At 36.8% G+C, this 18,632-nt stretch overlaps 1 protein-coding gene across 1 annotated transcript in view; it reads right to left on the bottom strand.

Annotated features, from left to right (window-relative positions):
• SOX6 (SRY-box 6) overlaps positions 1-18,632 on the bottom strand; it is a 272,975-nt gene that overhangs the window by 140,434 nt on the left and 113,909 nt on the right. Inside the window, exons 6-7 of the mRNA XM_014962253.1 lie at positions 14,109-14,281; positions 10,467-10,535 (exon numbers count right to left, since the gene is read on the bottom strand). Of these exons, the coding sequence (XP_014817739.1) occupies positions 10,467-10,535; positions 14,109-14,281 (242 nt within the window). The remainder of the gene's footprint in view (positions 1-10,466; positions 10,536-14,108; positions 14,282-18,632) is intronic.

Below are 18,632 nucleotides of genomic sequence, written 5' to 3'. Positions count from 1 at the left end.
TATATGTGGTCAGCACTTGTCCACATGGGAGACTCAAGCTAGCTGGAAAGATTTTCATTGAGGCAGAGCTGTGGGTGAGAGGAAGGAACAAATATTTCTCTGGCTGGCCAAAGTGGATTCACTCTGGCTAAAAGCTCCATCAGAGTAAATTAAAGGCTAGTGGTAAGTTAACAGAAAGTCATGATAGAAAAGACAACCAAAACATAAAGAGAACCACCCCATGAATTCTGAAACAAGATTTCAGGATTGTCATCTTTCACATAAGAACTAGATCAAGTCACTTAGGAAATTTAACTTAGGTGCTTAAATTAGGAACCTCGTTGTCTAATCAACAGAAGGTAATTCACAGCACCTGGACTGCTTTATATATGGAGCCAAAAGGTCTAATTCAGTCACCCAAATTAGATATCTAAAATTAGATGCCCCCAAATATCTATATGCTTTTTATTCTGCCTCAAAAGAGTGTTGTGAGGATAATACACTTCAGCTTATGAGACACTCAGATATGCAGTTACAGAGGAGATGAGTATCCTGAAAATATATCACCAATAAAATTCAATGAGATGGAAAAGCTAGAAATGTGATAGTGGAGTTCTTCATACAAATCACTCGTTGTCAGAGTAAAAAGCAAGTGCCGTACCTCCTCCCCTGAGAAAAGTTTCTTTCTATATTTATACTATATAAATTGCTTCGTCAAATAAGGGATCTCAGTCTCTGCTTAGGCTATTAGGCATACATTGCACTATCAACTTTATTTTGTTAGCTGTAGCAAGTACCCACACAATTGGTTAATCTACCTGATCTAGATTTTAAACTAACTGTATGTTCCTCCAACTGGTTAATCTTATTTACAGAATAAAAATGACTAACACATTAACTTAAAATAAAGTTCCCTAACTCAGAAGTGCCCTTCCATACTGTGGGGTGGTGATGTGTCTCAAGATGGATTTCACACTTCACCATCAACTGTGAATTTCTTTGCTTTTATTATTTGGTGTTACAACTTTAATGTTTTCTTAACATACTGTCATTTTGGGTGGGTGAATAAAATGAATTCAGCATTTCATAATGCACCATTGTATACTGTTTACATCATTTATTTTCTTTTTATTGAATGATTACAAACTTCAATTTAAAATTAATAACATTTTGTGGGAGTTACTGCATGTGAATTAAGTGTGGTGATGTCAGTGCATCCCTCTGGAATTTAAAAGATATTTCACTGTGTTATATCATGTGCCGCACAGTATATCAATTTTTATTTCCCATCCCTCAAGTGTGGAATGCACACTGTGTAACTTCTTAGATTCTCAATATAGACATAATTTACCCAAGCTGTGCAAATGCCCAACTTGCTGAAGATGATATATACAAGATTCATATAAAAGACTGGTTCTTTCAAACAAGGAAAAGTCTTGCATATAACAGAAGCCAATACATTATCTAATTATTTGGGAGGAAGGGGTTCTAATGTAACAGACAAAAGGAAATAGGGTGTAAGCTGCAGTCATAAACCAGTTTTTCCATACTTTAACAATGACTTTAAAATTAGATAGGTAAATTCCAGGCAAGGCCATTCACCTTTCCTTGAGAGCTATGCTTTGACATTTTTGTGAGCGTCTGGATTAGCTGGTTGCATAAAACAGTGAATATTTGAAATATTCATTCAATTTGTTTTTACATATATGCCACCAAATGTATACCAAATGTTTAACAGCATCTGGTTCGCTCATTTACTGGTTTACATACTACTACTTTCTTTATGTGAATTCATAATTCCTGAATGCATTCAAAGAGCAAAGCACTTACTTTCTTCTTGCTGTCATGACATTAGATATATTTAAAATAAATTTTTATGCTCAAATTGATTCAGTAATACACTTGCATTCTGGAGCATTCCCACAATTACAACTAAAACACATTTTGATTCTTTAGGTCAGGATTTAGTCCATCTGGTAAATTTAAGATTTTACTATGAGATTTCAGAAAGTACTTTACCATTTATTTGCTAAATGCTTTTGGCCTTTTTATGTGGGGCTGTACTTCATCATTTTCTTCCAAATATCTGCTTCTGCAGACAGAAATTTTGACCTCTGATATCATCACATTCCAGTCTTGCCTGTATATCTGAATATCTCCATAAATCATTTCAATACGAACATTTATTAACTATTTTCTTTATTCAGTATTTCCTGGTGAGTGTGTCAAATAGCGTGGGTTTTTTTTTTAAAAAAAAAAAAGAAAAAAAATGCAAATCCTTATTGTTTTCCCTCTTGGCCTTCACATGGTTGTCAATCACAAAAATCATCACTGAAAAAGTAACTAATTAGAAATGAAAGGCCAATATCTTACGCAGTTTCTGTCAGTGCTGGGATATGTTTCAATGTAATGCTGATGTAAGACCTGAAAAGGAGATGGTATGCCCAAAAGGTTGACCATTTTTTCCAACAACATCTATTTGTCTGGTAAAATAAATTACATCCCCTAAAATCTCTGCCTCATTTATATCTTTGATATTCCAACCACAATACTAATATTCCAAGTCCATCCTCATATGAGGTGCTCAATTCTGCAAAGCCTACTTATGTGAGTAACACTTATATAAATGTCATCAAATACTGGCTATGCAAGTATTACTCAAGCAAATAAGACTTCACAGGATCAGCCCTGTTTGTAGCTTGCCAGTTGGCTCAATTTCTGCTCCCAGTTATCCATTCTTGTTTGGGTACGTGACACTTAGGAAGGAAACTGGTTTTCTGTGCTGGAGTGCATACTGCATTATTATTGCATTAATAGAAATATTGCAATATTACAAATACATTGCATTACACAGACTGACAGAGGAGGTGATGCGGATGTGTACTACCAGAGAAATAGCACCAGAGGGGTTCACCGTGGCATAATCTGTGCCAAACTCTTTGGGATGTAGATGAGGGTGTCTGGACCAGCAAGCACTGTGTCTGCCACAGCACGTCGCTCCACACTGGGTTGGAAGGGGCAGACCACCAGCTGAGAGTGACCCCTGGGCAGCAGTACAGGTGGGCAGCAAATATTTGCTTGATCCTCTGCTGTTATTCAGGAGCTGGTTATAATCTGTCCCTAAATTAACAGGGCTCAAATCTGAGGCCCTTCTGTAAGCAGAGGCTGTAGAAGGAGTGTTTGGGCTCAATCGAATCAATGAGATTTTAGCCCCTGGCTTTGGCAGAGGCACGGCTGAGAGCAAGCCCTTAAGCCACTGGCAGCAACGCAGCGTGCCCGGAGCAAACGAAGCAGCAGGACTTGAACCCTGGGAGGCTGGATGTGTGTGCCTTCATTTCCAATTTTAAAACAGACGTGGGAGGGGGAAAGTGGGAGGGCAGCTACTATCATTTTTCTGCACCGACATGAGCCTGAGAAACAATGACATTTACTTCGGTTTAACTAATTTCCACCCATCAGATCATGTTCGGCACCCGTGTGCCAAAGTCCTATTCTTCAAGTCTGTTGAAATATCACTTTCCGAAACATGTGTGCTAACATTTGGCCAACACCACCACAAGATCATTTTATTAACTTGTAGCTCATTTCATAGACTGCTGCTCATGTTGCTAACATATGCTATTCTACCATTTACTGCTCTATAATTAGAGAAGTCATATGAAAGGCCTAATTTCTGCATTAAATACAATTTGTTTAGACTCATGTAGGCGAAATAAAGCTATTTAAAATAAAAAAAAAAATACAGAGAATTAGAGAACTGCAAGAAAGTTAATTTAACTCTCAGGAGGTCACAGTAAAAATTTTTAAAAACCCACTCCTTCACCTCAAGACTGCAGACAGCTTTAAGGATTGTGTTTAGAGTCAAACCCAGAACTGCTTCCTGATTTGCCAGGATAAATCTTGTTTTTGAGGCTGAGGACCTCGGGAGCAGAGCAGCCAGCAGGATCCTTGCAAATGGGGTACCACGCTGCAAGACCAGAAGCCTAGAACTAACACGGGTGGGGTGAACCTTTAGTACAGCATATCTTTTGGCTTAGGCCATCACCATGCTGTCATAACGAAGCATTTTTAGTATGAAAGAAGCTGAATAAAGGATAGGGAGCATCACAGGAATATTTATTAAAGCACGGGCTGCTCAAAGAAGGTAAGGATCCCACATCAATTCTCTTCCCACACAGCTGACAGAGAAAATTCTCAAGCCAGCCAGCCACGAAGATGGCTTTTGTTGGAAAAAGCTGTCCTGTAGTAGACCTTTTGCTTGGGTAATTATCAAATAAGGACTTTAGAACTCATTAATAAGCCACCGTGTAATAATAAATAAAATATGAAACATTTGACTTTGATGTTTAGCATATTTGTCTTCCCTCCATTGGATCAGTTTCTGTCTTTGCTAAGCAAGTTATGAGCTGGACAGAAGCGCTGATGCCAAGTCCACAGCAGAGCCCCATGGATTTAACCCAATGATTTAGCAGCCAGCTACAAGTTACAGGCACATAACAGCATTTCTCTCTTCTATGTGCATGCAACTGCATGGCAGAAGGAAGTTAGAGATAGATTTCTTTTTTTTTTTTTTAATACTGAACTGTTAAAAAAAAAAAGAAAAAAGAGAAAAGATACCAATGACATCTAGGAACCAATTCATAGGCAAACTGAAAGTTCAGGAAAATGTATCCTTTCTACTGTATATTAATAAACTGCAGCTATAGTTTATTAAGCCACCACAATAATTTACAATTTTTACTGCCATAATCTTGACTGCTTATAAATTACAGTAGTTTTACCTATTCTTTAATCCAGAAACATCATTATTAAAATGTTTGATGCAGGCTACAGTACATCCATCATTACTTGTAAAAGTTAATTAGATTAGATAAAAGAAATAATTAGATTTGCATTTTTATCCTGGTTTTAAACTTCCAAAGAAGATCACAACAGTGTGCCTGTGGGCAATTAAAAACAGCATACACTAGTGAAATATAAAGGCAAATAAAGGTCTGTTTTTCCTGGCTAATTCATGATTGAAGATACAATTACAAAATATTTTAAGGGTTTGCTGAAGCTGGGGGCTATTCCTAGACTTCTAAGCTTTGTTTATAACTCTTGCTCTCTTTCAAGGGAGTATCTGATCTTCATAGCCTGCCAATAGAAGTATCAAATTGCTTTCAATGGCTTTATTTGGTCCTGTGCAGAGCTTGCTGGAAGGGGATCAGTTTCATGATCAATACCAAAAAAAAAAAAGAGAATAAAAAAAGGTGGGAAAGAATATTCCCTAGTGCCAGAACAGTAGCATTGCAATTGCTTTTTGCTTGTCAATGCTAAATACAGTTTACAAAGAGAGACAACCTCTACATTTTACAAAGAGAGACAACCTCAGAGAGCGTAACTGAGCTGACAATAACTAGATTCCAGCTTGTGCATTTTCAGCAAGCTCTCTGCAAGGAGCTTCAACCTGTCTCCAAAAGGCAATAAATGAAAGGTTTGGCTCTTTAAAATTGGAGGTCAGGTACATACTTAATGATGAAGCATATCTTTAAATCTATTTCTACTATTATTATCCTAGCAAAAAATTAATTAACCAGGTCGGGGAGGCCATGAAGGCTAATGTGGAATGTAATTATTCCTGATCTTTAGACATGTACTTCACATAAAGAGATAGTCCTTATTCAGCTCACCAGGTACCTGAATTGTCAGTAGTTAATCATGGATAAGAAGAAAGACTCATTGGTTCAGCCTCTTAAGTTTTAAGTATGATTCAAATTATTCCCATTCAAGGACAGTTTAAATAGTTGTAATCTTTATGTTACACTGTTCTTTTGTTTGTTTACTATCACAGTAATCATGTTCACTCTTTTTGACTGAAACAGAAAATGCAAGAACATTAATAGGATACTACAACAGTATGAATGTATAGATTAAAAGTAGAAAAAATACTTTTAGGAATAACTTCTAGTGGCTGAATTAAAACAGAATACTTCTGAGAGCCAAGGAAGCCAGTCTTTCTATGCGATGGAAATCATACCAAGACAAACGAAAAGAAAATGCTCTGCAACAGCATTGAGCACAGTACAGAGGAATAAGGTGAAGGGAAATGGACAAAAGCAGTTTGGACCAGCTCTCATTGTAATACCCATGGCAAGTTTTTCAGAAAAGCTCAACAACCAATGTCCTTTTTGAAGATTTCAGCCACAATTTAGGACTCGCTCTAATGAAGCCTTCCCTCCAGAGGATGGAAGCCTTCAAACTTGCATCCCTTAATTCCCCCCCTCCACCGTAGGGAAATCCTGGAGCAGCATGCTCCAAGTGTCAGTGTGATACAACCCCTTACTCAGTTGGATGTGGTGGGGCCAGGGGCAATCCTGAAGCCTCAATCTGAAAGGACTGAATTCTGGCAACGAGACACTGAATTCACAGGGAGTTCAGGGCCTCAAGAAGTTCTCAAGCTTGGAACAGTTCTAGAGATGCAAATCTTCCCTTTTTCCAATGTAGTCTTGTCTTCACAACGTACCACCAAATTCCTACTTTAAACAGCTTTTCCCCTTATCCTTAGATGTTTTCCCTTTCACAGCACAGGCTAAGAGATGTCCTTGAAATAGTCTCATTTTGTCCTTTCTACTTTAAGAAATCATACTTGTTATTAAAACGAAAAAGAAAGTTCTTTTGCAAAATCTGAATCAACCTGGAGACTGACTGTGAGCCCTTACTTGCCCTACAGTATTTTCTCAGCTGTATTTCAACTAAAAGCAATGATTTGTCTGCACAGCTTTGCAGAATGAAGGACTTAATTTGGCACACTAGATTTTCTCCCATCTCCGTGGACTCCTCTGTAGAAGAGTGTTTATGAGCATTAAAAACATTTGAACTGAAAACTAATAATACACTGCATTTATTTGAAAATTTTCATTTAACATCCTCAAAATGTTACATTTGAATTGAGGAACAGGAAACAATTTGCCAAATTTCAGATAATCTAAGCCAGAACTGAGAACAACTCCAGATTCCCACTACCTTTAGCCAACAGACAAAACTGCTTTCCCCAACATGCACACCCTGAAAGTAACATTAGCTTCACTCAGAAAACATGAGACGATTATGCAGAACATTTAATGACCTCAGTAGTCTTGAAATACCTATGTTGTTTTCATATGCTAAGCCAAGCTAATGTCCTCTTTGCTCATAGACTGTTGACAAAGTTTTGGATGTATAACAAGTCTGGAGTAAGGTGCTCCATTAAATGGTTTAAAAACAAACCAAAAAAAAAATCAACTAAATGAAATAAGGTGTTAAAATCATTAAATAAACAAATAATATACAGCATAATGTAAATAATAAATATCAAATAATGAAAATTATCAATATATTAACCCAGTAGGTATCCAGGGAAAGATGGTGTTAAAATCATTAAATAAACAAATAATAAATAACAAATATCAAATAATGAAAATTATCAACATATTAACCCAGCAGGTATCCAGGGAAAGATGGTTTTTTTATTTAATATGGATTATTTCTACTTATATACATAGTTGACAGAAATCTTGTAAGCCCCATCTAAAGTAATTTCTAATTGTTTAAATGGCCAAATAAACTGGATTCACCTATTCACAGAAATTATTGTTTGAGAATTAACACTGTACCTCAGAAGATGACAGTGGTACACTGTGTACGTCTTGCGATGAAAACATTGCATCAGCAATGCCCCACTCCTGTATCCTGGAGAACATACTGTACTTATTTCAAGTAGCTGTGCCATGAATAGGCCCATGCCCAGATGGAACCAGCACCTGTGCTACTTATATTTTGTAATCTTTTCAAAAGGGGAGTGGCAGGGAAGAGTACTATTGTTTCTCCGAGCATACAAAGTATAGATAAGAATCCACACCATTTCATATAAGTAGTGGCTGTTTGCTGAAAAGGGTTGCTCAAGAGTGCATAAACAAAAGCACCTTCTGAATAAAACCAAGTTAGTTATTGGGGATGCAGTTCCGAATTCTACCAAGTCCAAAAACCAAACTGAGAATTTCAGCGTTTATTAGAAAATTGATTTTTTTCCCCTCAAGCCACGGAGAGCATGATTCACCTTGTCTCACTTCAGATCTCTACATTACAGGCATCGGCATCCTTATCCTTTATAGTTAATGGAGAGAAACAGCCATTTTAGGGAACAATTCATCTGACGTATTTTAAGTGTCTACTTTAGGACGAGATGAATTGCATCCTAAAACTATTCACTCTGCTTCTCTCTGTTCACTATAAAAACAATCCGGATAATTAATTGAGGCAGTGTCTACACTGCAGTTACCTACTTGTGATATGATGAATTCCACCCAGAGTCACCAGTGAGACTTCACTATCGGTACTGGGACGAGGCTGGGAGGGGACCTGGGAGAACCAGCACAGCACTGTCTCACCTGCCTCCTGGTTTACCTCCATCCCACCTATAGCCCTTAGGGAGCAACAGGTCTCAACAAACTGCAACACTCATAATCAATTCAATAGCAACAAACCTATTACAAACTGCAGAGGTGACTTGGTACCTAACTTGTCTCCCAAGAAACTCCCGATTAGCAAACCTGACACAGAATTAAGAAAGTACAAATAAACAAAGAACCACTTGGCTCACAAACAAATGGACTATGTAAACTGGTACTTAGCCTAAGAAACAATCTCCTAACAAACCTTTTTCAGTAATCTCCATGTAAGATCGATATATGTTTGAGATGACAACAGCCCAACGTGTCTAGTGCTTCACACTGGAGTCTACAGTGTTCCTTGGGCAATGAGATGCCCACTACAAATCTGGCTAACCAGCTGGGAAAGCAAACAGTCCTAACTGCCTCAAATACACTGATTAGATTGATATAAATCTAAAAGAAGATGCCAAATTACTGAGGAACTACGGAATAAGAATAGTTTATATTGGCAAGAATTTTTAAACAAATACAGGGAAGAATCACCAAGAAATATTTTAGCCCTCATGAACAAAACAATCATTAAAACATTTCTTTGCAATATACATTTAGGAAAGGACAGGAAAGAAAACGTGTGGAGGGTTCGGTGCTATGTGGGATGAAAATGGGGAATGAACAAGAAACTGAACCTGCAACCTCTTCTAAAATGAACCTGCAACCCGTTCTAAGACTGTTTTGGCAGAGTTAGTGGAAGGGTAAAGCTACTGGAAAGTATTGAGTGAACTGAAACATAAAGTACCTTTAAACTTTTTACTACAGAGCACAATACTTAGTAAAACAGCCACATTCTCCAAATAGGAACAGAAATTACCTGGTCATGATTCCTCTTTCTGTTTCCTAATTTTTAAAGGAATTTTAAAAGTTAGAAATTTCTCATGCAAATAGCTGTTCTTTTTAACAGACTCAGCTATGTTTCAGTCTTAGCTTTTAAGCAAAGATTTTTGATATGATTCTTTGGTTTTTGAAGCCAGATTTGCAAATAACACTTAGAGAAGATGGTGTATTTTTTCCTTTCACTATTCTTACATCTCTTGCATCCTTTATGTATGTCTAACAGGAACATGGAGTCTTCCGATAGCCAATGACAATACTAGTGCTTTAAAATTCAATTCTGTCTCTCATCCCACATATCAACACATTTATATATGTTAATTAAACTCCTTAAAGCGTAACTGAAACTGCATTATGATATTTGCAAAAGCATTTGCAAGCATTCCTTTGGGATGAGGGAAGGAAAAACTTCAGGTTTGGCATCTAGTAACACAGTAATCAGCTGATTAAGGAAAAAACCCGATAGTCCAAGCTTATAAGAAATGACTGGCAGCACAATCCTCTGTCAGACCAAACCAACATATTTAAAGCAAAGAACAGGCCCACGGAAATAGTTTCAAAAAAGTCCAGAAACAGAGGAGGTAATACAGTGATGTCAACAATGCCTGTACCTACATATCACTCCCTACCCACACATATTAGTGCAAAATTAAACCTGATTTTGAGTAAAAGTACAGATAATGGAATACCTCTAGAATACTTTCAGATCCACAAAGCTACTCCAAAGGTGTACAGGAGCCATATACCTGTGGGTCTGTGTACACAAACAGACTGGTCACAGGGACTTAGTACGTCTCAAGGTCTAGTATCCTATTCTATAGCTGCTTGCTTTAGTTAATGAAATGGAAAACCATTCTTCTAAGCTTCTTATAAATTTTGTCTTTATAGAATAAGGAATACTATAAACAATGATTGAGACTGTGCTTTTACCTCATTTAATACAAGTCAAACTGCAGATTTCAGAATTAAACTATAAGATTTAAGAAATAGTTCTTAACTTTCAGAAGAAAATTCTGCTTATTTAAAAAAAGCTGTTCGACAATAATTTTCTAAGACACAAAGAACCTCCATAAAGAGCATCTTTACTGGGGCTTGTTAGTAAAGCACATGGCTGCTTTATTTTAGATCCTTCCCTCTCCAAAGATGGAATTTAAGTATAATCAGAAGAAAGCAATAAAACACACTGACCTGAATTTGCTGCTGCAGTAGATTGATTTTGTGCTGCTGTTGCAGAAGTTGCTGCTGTTGTCTTGCGATCTATTAGAAATAAAATTTCCATTAAATTAAAACAGTAATATTGAAACTTCAATATTATTGAGCGCAAAACATCTTATTAGTTATTCTTTATTATATTTTATTAAGCATGGCTTTTGTTTTTTTTTTAAATGAAGGCTATTTTAGAGGTATCTGTATATGTGAGGTAAACATTTTAAATTTAAATGCAACATAGAAATCTAGTTAGCCAATAAGAAATACATATTTTAAGCACTTAGGCCTCAACTCTGCAAAGCAGAAAAACATGGGTTTAGCTGTGTGCATGAGAATAATCTGATCACTATTCAACAAAGCATTTAAGCCTGTGGTGATCTTTGACTATGATGCATAACTGTTAGCTACAATGGGAATGAAACACATGCTTAAAATTAAGTGCTTTGCTGAATGGGGATGGGATTAGTCAGGTGCTTAAGGTTAAACACACATTTTCCTGCTTTGCTGAACTGGAGTCTTAGCTAGTATTTATAGATGTTGCACTATTCAGCACAGGCTCCTAGGGCAAGCTTCTCTAACTTAATTCACAATGAGCAGCATGTTACTTCTCTTAAAAATCTCAAAATCTTTCTTGGAACTACACAAGGAAGTAGTGTCTCTTTCTGTGTAGAAGCATACCTGATGCTCAGTAACTCATCCTAAACACAACCCTGTGAAATACGTAGATATTCTTACCCTCATTTGGTAGACTCAGTAAGGAATTTGGAGGGTAAAGGTTCACTATATCCCTTCTCTAACATAGATGGAGAGAAGCAAGTGTTCAGGGCAGGGAGCGCTAAGAGTCCCAGCCCTAATTCCCACAAACTATCCAAAATCATCATGCAAGAGCAGAAGGGAAACAGGATCCTGCCCTCAGACTGCAGACTGCTCCCTGCAATGGGTAACACGGGCTGCAGGTACGGGGGAAGAAGCTGCAGGGAGCTGGGGGAACAACTAGACTTCTGCTTTAGAAGGGCAACTGTGCAGCAGACTGAAACAAGGAGACAAGATTTGTGTTTCCTGGAAATCCCGGTCTCAGCACTTCTGCTGCCTTCATTGCTTAAGAATAATTTCCCCTCCTATAAATATTTATCTAAAGCAGAGGAACCGCATAAAAGAGCAAGAAGTTGGTGACAAAAGCAGCTCTGTCACTCAAATCCACTGTTTTGGCTTTGGCAAAAACCCTCTTGGTCACCTTCCCCACCATCTTGTGAGTTATAAGCAGAGAAAGCTAAGTAAAATGTTTTTCTGATTAAAAAAATAGAGAAATGTAGCAAGGCTGATTTGGAAATAAACAATCACATAGTTTTAGCGCAAACTGTTCAGATTAACACATAAGGAATCTGCAGTTACATATTAACTGTTCGTAATTGTGCACACACAGAGATCAAATCTGTCATTTCCTTAATCTCTCACTTGTCACCTGAAAATAGCGCTGTCATTTTTTTCACTGCAACAGTTAAAATTCACTTCTTTATGGGAGACCAAAACAAAATTCACACATATTTTAACTCTTGCACACCGCCTCAATGAGACGAATCAAGGCCTACGTGGTTCTGGGGCTGGATCAAGGCCTCGTGCCTCACAGAAAAGAATCAAGGAACTATCATAGCCCACTACACTGATGCTTGTAACAGGGATCAAATTCCCTTTATGAGTCTGGTGTTCAAATATTTCTGAATAAATCTCCCAGTAAATTCAATAAAAATATGGTGAATGAAGACTGAAGGACACTACCTTGTCTGTTAGTGAAAAGGGTAGTTCTAACAGAGCTAGCTGCCTGCCTGTCCAGGTAACTTAGGAGAAGCTTATAGGACTCAGGTCACCTATTGTCAGATCAGTGGTCAGCAGTAGTGTCTGTGCTTGGAAAAGCAGCTCTTGCTGTAACTGCTGCAGAGAATATTTAAAAGCCCGTATGAATGCTTGAGTTACTATATTCAACGAGTATAGGTGCTCTTCCACCTTAGAAGTGTAAGGCTTGTCACTAAAGATAAGCTCTGTCAGGTTTATGTCCACATTGTCCCTGCTGCTAAAAACTCAGTGAAGACAGTAAATAGATTATCATGATATTCAGGTTCAAAAATGAATTATTTGTAATTTCACATTGAAATCAAACACCACATGGAGCTGAATCATGGGTCATTATTTCAGAGTGCTCTATCTTTTTCACAGATAGACAGTAGTCTATGTCTAGAATTGTTCTGAGCTGCTGGTGACCTGGCTGCTACTTAACATGGCAAGCTATAGGCAAGGCAAGGATGAGATCTTTGTTTGCACGTGCAAAGGCACTGATCTGCCGGAGTTCAGACTGCTTGTGAACAGCTTTTCGTGCCTGTATGCAAAATATAGTACTATTTGAACAAGCATTTTCTGATGAAAACCAGAAATATACCATGAAGCATCTAATATCAATATTGTTCCTCTTAGATGGAACAGTAATGTGATAGAAAAAGTACCCAATACCCTGGCAATGCAATTACCATAGCATAGCCTTGATGTATAGCCCTGACACAGTAAAGTAGGGTACACAAGCACCATGTGGCTCAAATTCTGAATTTATTTGCCTATCGGTTGAGCTACATGCTCTCTTCATTGAGCATGACAACCTAGTTTTAAGTGTCATTTAATTTTCATTTTGAAATATAATTACAAAGTGTTCACTGTAAGATATCACTCGTCTGCAAATGTGTCAAGATTAATTTGTGCTAGCTTATTCACAAGTGTCAATAGTTAATTACTGTGTCATCTCTGGATGGCTAAATGACATTCTAACTTCTGATTTTTTACAGTGTTCCTTTATGTTATTTTCCATTAGGGGATGAGTCCATATTCCTACATGTGGGCAAATACTCAAGCACATAAAATACCAGACGTCACAACTCATTAAAATCAACAGAGCGTATATTGCTGTATATATCCTATAAAATACATTTAACTGAAAAGATAATTCTAGTAATAATGTCAGATTCCTAAAAAACACACATTAATTCGTATCTGTCTTATCTAATGCCTAGGAGACTAGTGTATGGAATCACTGTTGTTACACTTTTGTACAATAAGAAAAGGACAGCTCTTTGGGCAACTGCATCTTTAAGAAAAAGAAAAAAAAAACAACCACAAAACCAAACAAAAAACCCCAAACAAACAAAAAAAAAGCCAAACCCTCAAAACCTCACAACAAACAAACAAAACAAACCTTACTTGTAAGAGATATTTGAAGGCTTGAGTATGCTTAAAGTTTTTTTTCAATTATTTTCTTGTCAAAAAGAGAAAGAGCTAAACAGTGGTTATAGTTTGGCTTATTTGTAACTCGCAAAATTCCATCTTAGTGCAAAAAAAAGGACTCTGAAATCTATCAAATGCCATTTATTCTAGGAAAGAAATTATTTGAATGTCCACACCCACTTTTTTCCTCAGGGTCTTATAATATTTTCTCTTTCTGAAAAAAGATGTAATTTCTGAAGATATTTAAGCTCTTTTAACAAAAAAAAAAAAAGATGAAAGGAAACACCAAGCAGAGAAGTCTTTATGATAAGCATTCTGCATGAAACATTTTCACAGGTTTCTTTCTTGGAGCCTCACCTGTTCTTGCTGTTGGCGAGCAAGGTCCATTTGCTGCCGTTGTTTTTCAATTTGTGAGGCTGCCAGCTTTTTCTGTTCATCATGGGCAGCCAGGAGCTGCTCCCGTAAGCTGATCAGCTGGGTGATCATAGTAGAGAGCTGTCGCTCTTTTTCTGCCAGGCTTTCTGGTGTACCTAAATGTGCAGGAAAGATGTACTGTAAATATGAGATAGACAATAGTTACAAAGCAATATTCACAAAAAAATGCCTGAATCACCAACATACTTTTTTTCAAGTGGCAGTTTGAATATATATATTTTTGTAACAAATCCCAAAAGAATCTAGTACATTGGTTTTCTGTGCTCTAAGCAGTGGAGGATATAACAAAAATTGGAGCAGAAAAAATATAGAGCATTTCCTTTTTTCTGACAGGAGTAATTAATGATGCACTGTGTACAAATCCCTATATCTTTTCCATCTAAATCTGTCCAGTGTGATAAATACATTCATAGTTTATTAGACATAATTTTCCTTCACTTTATATATTTTGTTGATCTTTTTTCCCCAAGTATGTAAAAATGTTAAAAAAATTTAAAAGATACTATGGAAGAAGCAGCTTAATTGCTTATTGATTATTTCTCTAAAATACCTATATATCTGGTTCATTTGGGTAAATTTAAGCTTTGGTTATGGAATGCATATTAAAAATGAGCTTTATTGTCCCTAAGAGAAATGGCTAACCTGAGAAAATGGCTTAAAAATTTTCATTTAACTTTCAAAGTTTACTCTACAGAGAGCACTTAATTAACATGAAACTACGGTACATTTATTCTTTGCACTAATGATGCTTAATGGTCTGTTTATGGGTAAATTGCACGGGTCTCCTAAGTAGAAAGTACAGGGTCCTTTTGCAAATCAATCCAAAAATATCCCATCTAACGTTTGAACATGTTACTCTGTCACAAACAGCAATGTCAGTTCCTATATTAAAGCCATGCACTACATTTCCTTGGGTAGTCATCTCAGACCCACAGCTCTGTAAGACTACACCACAGTGTATATAACTACAGTAAGGTAGCAGTCCAGAAATATTGGAAGACCATCTGAAAGAGGGTTTAAAGTTGGAAGTGGGATAAATTAAGCAATTCGATGTTGTGCAGGAGAACTGAGAGTTAGAGAAGAAGTGAACCAAATCAAGAACGAGTCAGGTCTGTAAACTGCCACAATGATGTGAGAAGTGGCAGAAAGGAGAGGGCATTCACATACTTCGTTTCCTCCATTCACAATAGAGGACCATGACAAAGAAGTCACAGGACTTTGAAGAGGAAGCAAATGTGTGAGGAACAGAACCTGGGAGGGAATGGAGAAACTGTCACCAAAATTATGACCTCACCAGCTTCCCAGGAGTAAGATGGATATAGGGAAGAGATGTATATAGGGAAGAGAAGAAAGAGGTTGACAGGTTTCATAAGGGGAGGGAAGACAAAACAGACTCCTGCCAAGCAGGTGACAAACCCAAGGTGCTCTACTACTTACATCGTGCTATGATGGGACCAATATTATTCTTAAACAGAATTTCATTTGCAAAAGCAGCATAGGAGAAAACTCTGTCTATAACTGCTTTCAATGGAAAAAGAAACTGCATGGCTTAAGTCATTCACTCCAAATATCCCAGAAAGAAATGCTACGTGGTTGTCTCTTCATTTCTTAATTGCTTTTAACAAAATAAAGTACTGAAAATATTCCATTTCTTAGCCACTATTAACTATCTTAGCTTTAAGAGTCTGCAATAAACTGATGTTTCAAGAACCCTGTAATGCCAAGTCTTAATTCAGTATAGATGTGACACGTGCCTCCAGACAAAGGAAAATGAGTAACTTCTGTTGTAGAAGTTCTAGAAATGGTTAGCAATTTTCTTAGTCACAAGTATGATGGAGCAATGAAGCTGAACTGAAGGACACTCTACTGTTCAGATGAACACCTTGCAAAACTATAGTGTAAAATGCACGACTGAAGCAATAAAATAGTTCTGTGCAAAAAAGCTGTTTCAAAACAAAAAGAAGATCATTTTTGAAAGTAAGCTTAGGCGGGTATGTGGCCAGGAAAATGTCTGCACTGAAGATACTGCCTTACCAAGATCCATTAGCTTGGACTAAGCTCCACACTGTTGACATCAGTTCAGTTATCTGCAAATTCAGTATAGACTTACTTTCACCTCCTTAAACTGTGTTATTCAGTCTTGAAAATTTTGCACCATGAATCAAAGGTTATTTAGGCACTTTTTAGTATTTTATTATAGACTGAAATTCATTTTCACAAGTAAAAGACTGTTCTGCCAAAGAAAAACTCCCTTGCCCATCGTGACAAGAAGAGATCAACCACTCCACCTATTTTAGAAACCCAATGGGAAGCACCTGCTGGCTCAAATGATGCTTATTGCCATCCATTGCCACCTGGGAAACCACAGCGTGAGACTTCCACATCTGTCAACCAGCTTTGGCATTGTAATGCAGGCTCCTGATCTTACAGTCATAAAATATTTTACACACCCAAAGCAGATATTAATCTCCCGCTCCGTTTCCATATTATTCTATATACTTTGTACTTGCTCCATAATATGAGTAGAAAGCTACCACAAAGAGTACTTACTAAGGCTAAAACATTTGATTGTTTTGTTATGACTAGTTAGAACCATTTGCTATAGTTGCAACAAATTTATAAGGTAATTTCTTTTTCTTTTTTTCTGAATTTTATACAATAGCAGGCAGAACTGTTCTTATTCAGGAATTCATAGTGAGTGTTTTTCTTTCCTTTCTTCCCCCAGAGAAACACATCTGAAATGAATGACCCCATTTAAAGTACTCTACTCTTTAATTTGTACTGTGCTATGTAATCCAACAACAGAATAGTACTGATGACCACAAAATGTACACTGTGCTCCTGGAAAATAACAAGACCTCCATGAAGCTGCAAGACACCTAACCAAACACTGTTCAAGACAAGAAAAAGCCTAAGATGCAGAATGTTGTTGTATGACAGTGTGGAGGGGAGGCATAATTTAATTTTAGAGTGGAAAATCCCAACCATTATTTTACAGTTTAAATACCAATAAAAAACAACTTGCTCAGAATGCAGACCAGATTGAGCTGAACTTGCTGGGCCAAGAGAGGTCATCAGTAGCTGTGTGCCATCATCATCTGTTTTGCATACACTTACTGCAGGAAGCAATGACATTCCTAAACTCATTATCAGTAAATAAACTTCTTCTGCTGACTAAAAAAAAAAATAATCTATAAATAAAATAAAAATATAGCTATCTGCAAAATATATTTGCCATAAAGCCAGATAAAACAAAAAGCTTAGTAAAAAATATACAGTAAATATGCCAGCTTCCATAAAATATTATATATCATAGCTTGCTCTCTGTTCTAATCCCATTCTCTTACTCCAAAGACAGCAGTGCATTTTTTTTTCCATGGGGTCTTCCTTATCCCCAAAACACATCTGTCTTGAGTTTCTCTCAGATTTGTCAGGTGGATCAGTGCTCCCCAGGGCCTGCTCCATCTGAAGTATTTTAATTTGACTAAACACCTGATTTATTTTATCTCTCCGATGAGAAAGGCAGTTTGTCTTAATAGAGCCTGTCAGCCTACAGTCCCATTCACAGCAATTTACAGGCAGCCAGGGATGCTGGAAAAGAAGAGTGCTGTGATTCTGTATTTTATCCTCCTCCAGAAAGCACCTAAAAGCAGCTATTCACTGCTACTGCATGTGGCATTTTAGAACTGAATTAGCTTTTTATTCAAGTAACTACACTTGTTGTGAATAGCTTATCTGTAAAATTGCTACATTCACTACTGATTTTATTAACCTTTGGCTCTATCACAAAATGGTCCTCAGTTAGGAAAGACCTTTAAAATTGACACATTTTTCTTAGGGGCTTTTATTTCAGGAACTTCAGATATACTGAATTTGATCCATTGACTCCCTTTACCAGCAGTATTTAAAATTTTCAGTGTTGGTGGGAAGTCAATAGTGTTTAAGGACTTATTTTTAAAAAGAAAATGTAATCTCATCAAAAGTTCAGAAAAAATATTTTTTATAGTACTTTGGTTTTATATTCTTATCTTTGTGATTATAATCATAAACTGAAAAATTATTTGGTTGTAGCAATATTTTAATTTTTCATTGTGTGCTTATTGTTTTACCCTTTATTTTTGTATGGAGTTGAGCACAAATTGAAATAAAATGGTCAGATTGAACAGAACTAAGGCATCAAAGAGCACTTTTGAGAAATTCTGGTCACAGGTTAATCTTACCAGGAGAGAGAAAATGAAAAGTAGCTATAAATCTGCTGAAAAAGAGAGAAGAGTTCAACTTGTGGTCCAAAACTACATTTAGAAAGATTTCTGCTTGTGGCAAACCCTTACCTTTTAAAACTGATCACTGTACTGCATAATTTCTAGTACACAAAGTAATAGCAAGATCATAAGACATCTTACAATGCATTTATTAAAAATCATAAACATCATCTTGCATTTTATC

Source organism: Calidris pugnax, unplaced genomic scaffold, assembly GCF_001431845.1.
Source record: "Calidris pugnax isolate Ruff unplaced genomic scaffold, ASM143184v1 scaffold593, whole genome shotgun sequence".
NCBI classification, from domain to species: domain Eukaryota; kingdom Metazoa; phylum Chordata; class Aves; order Charadriiformes; family Scolopacidae; genus Calidris; species Calidris pugnax.
This window is presented reverse-complemented; position numbering and strand designations above follow the sequence as displayed.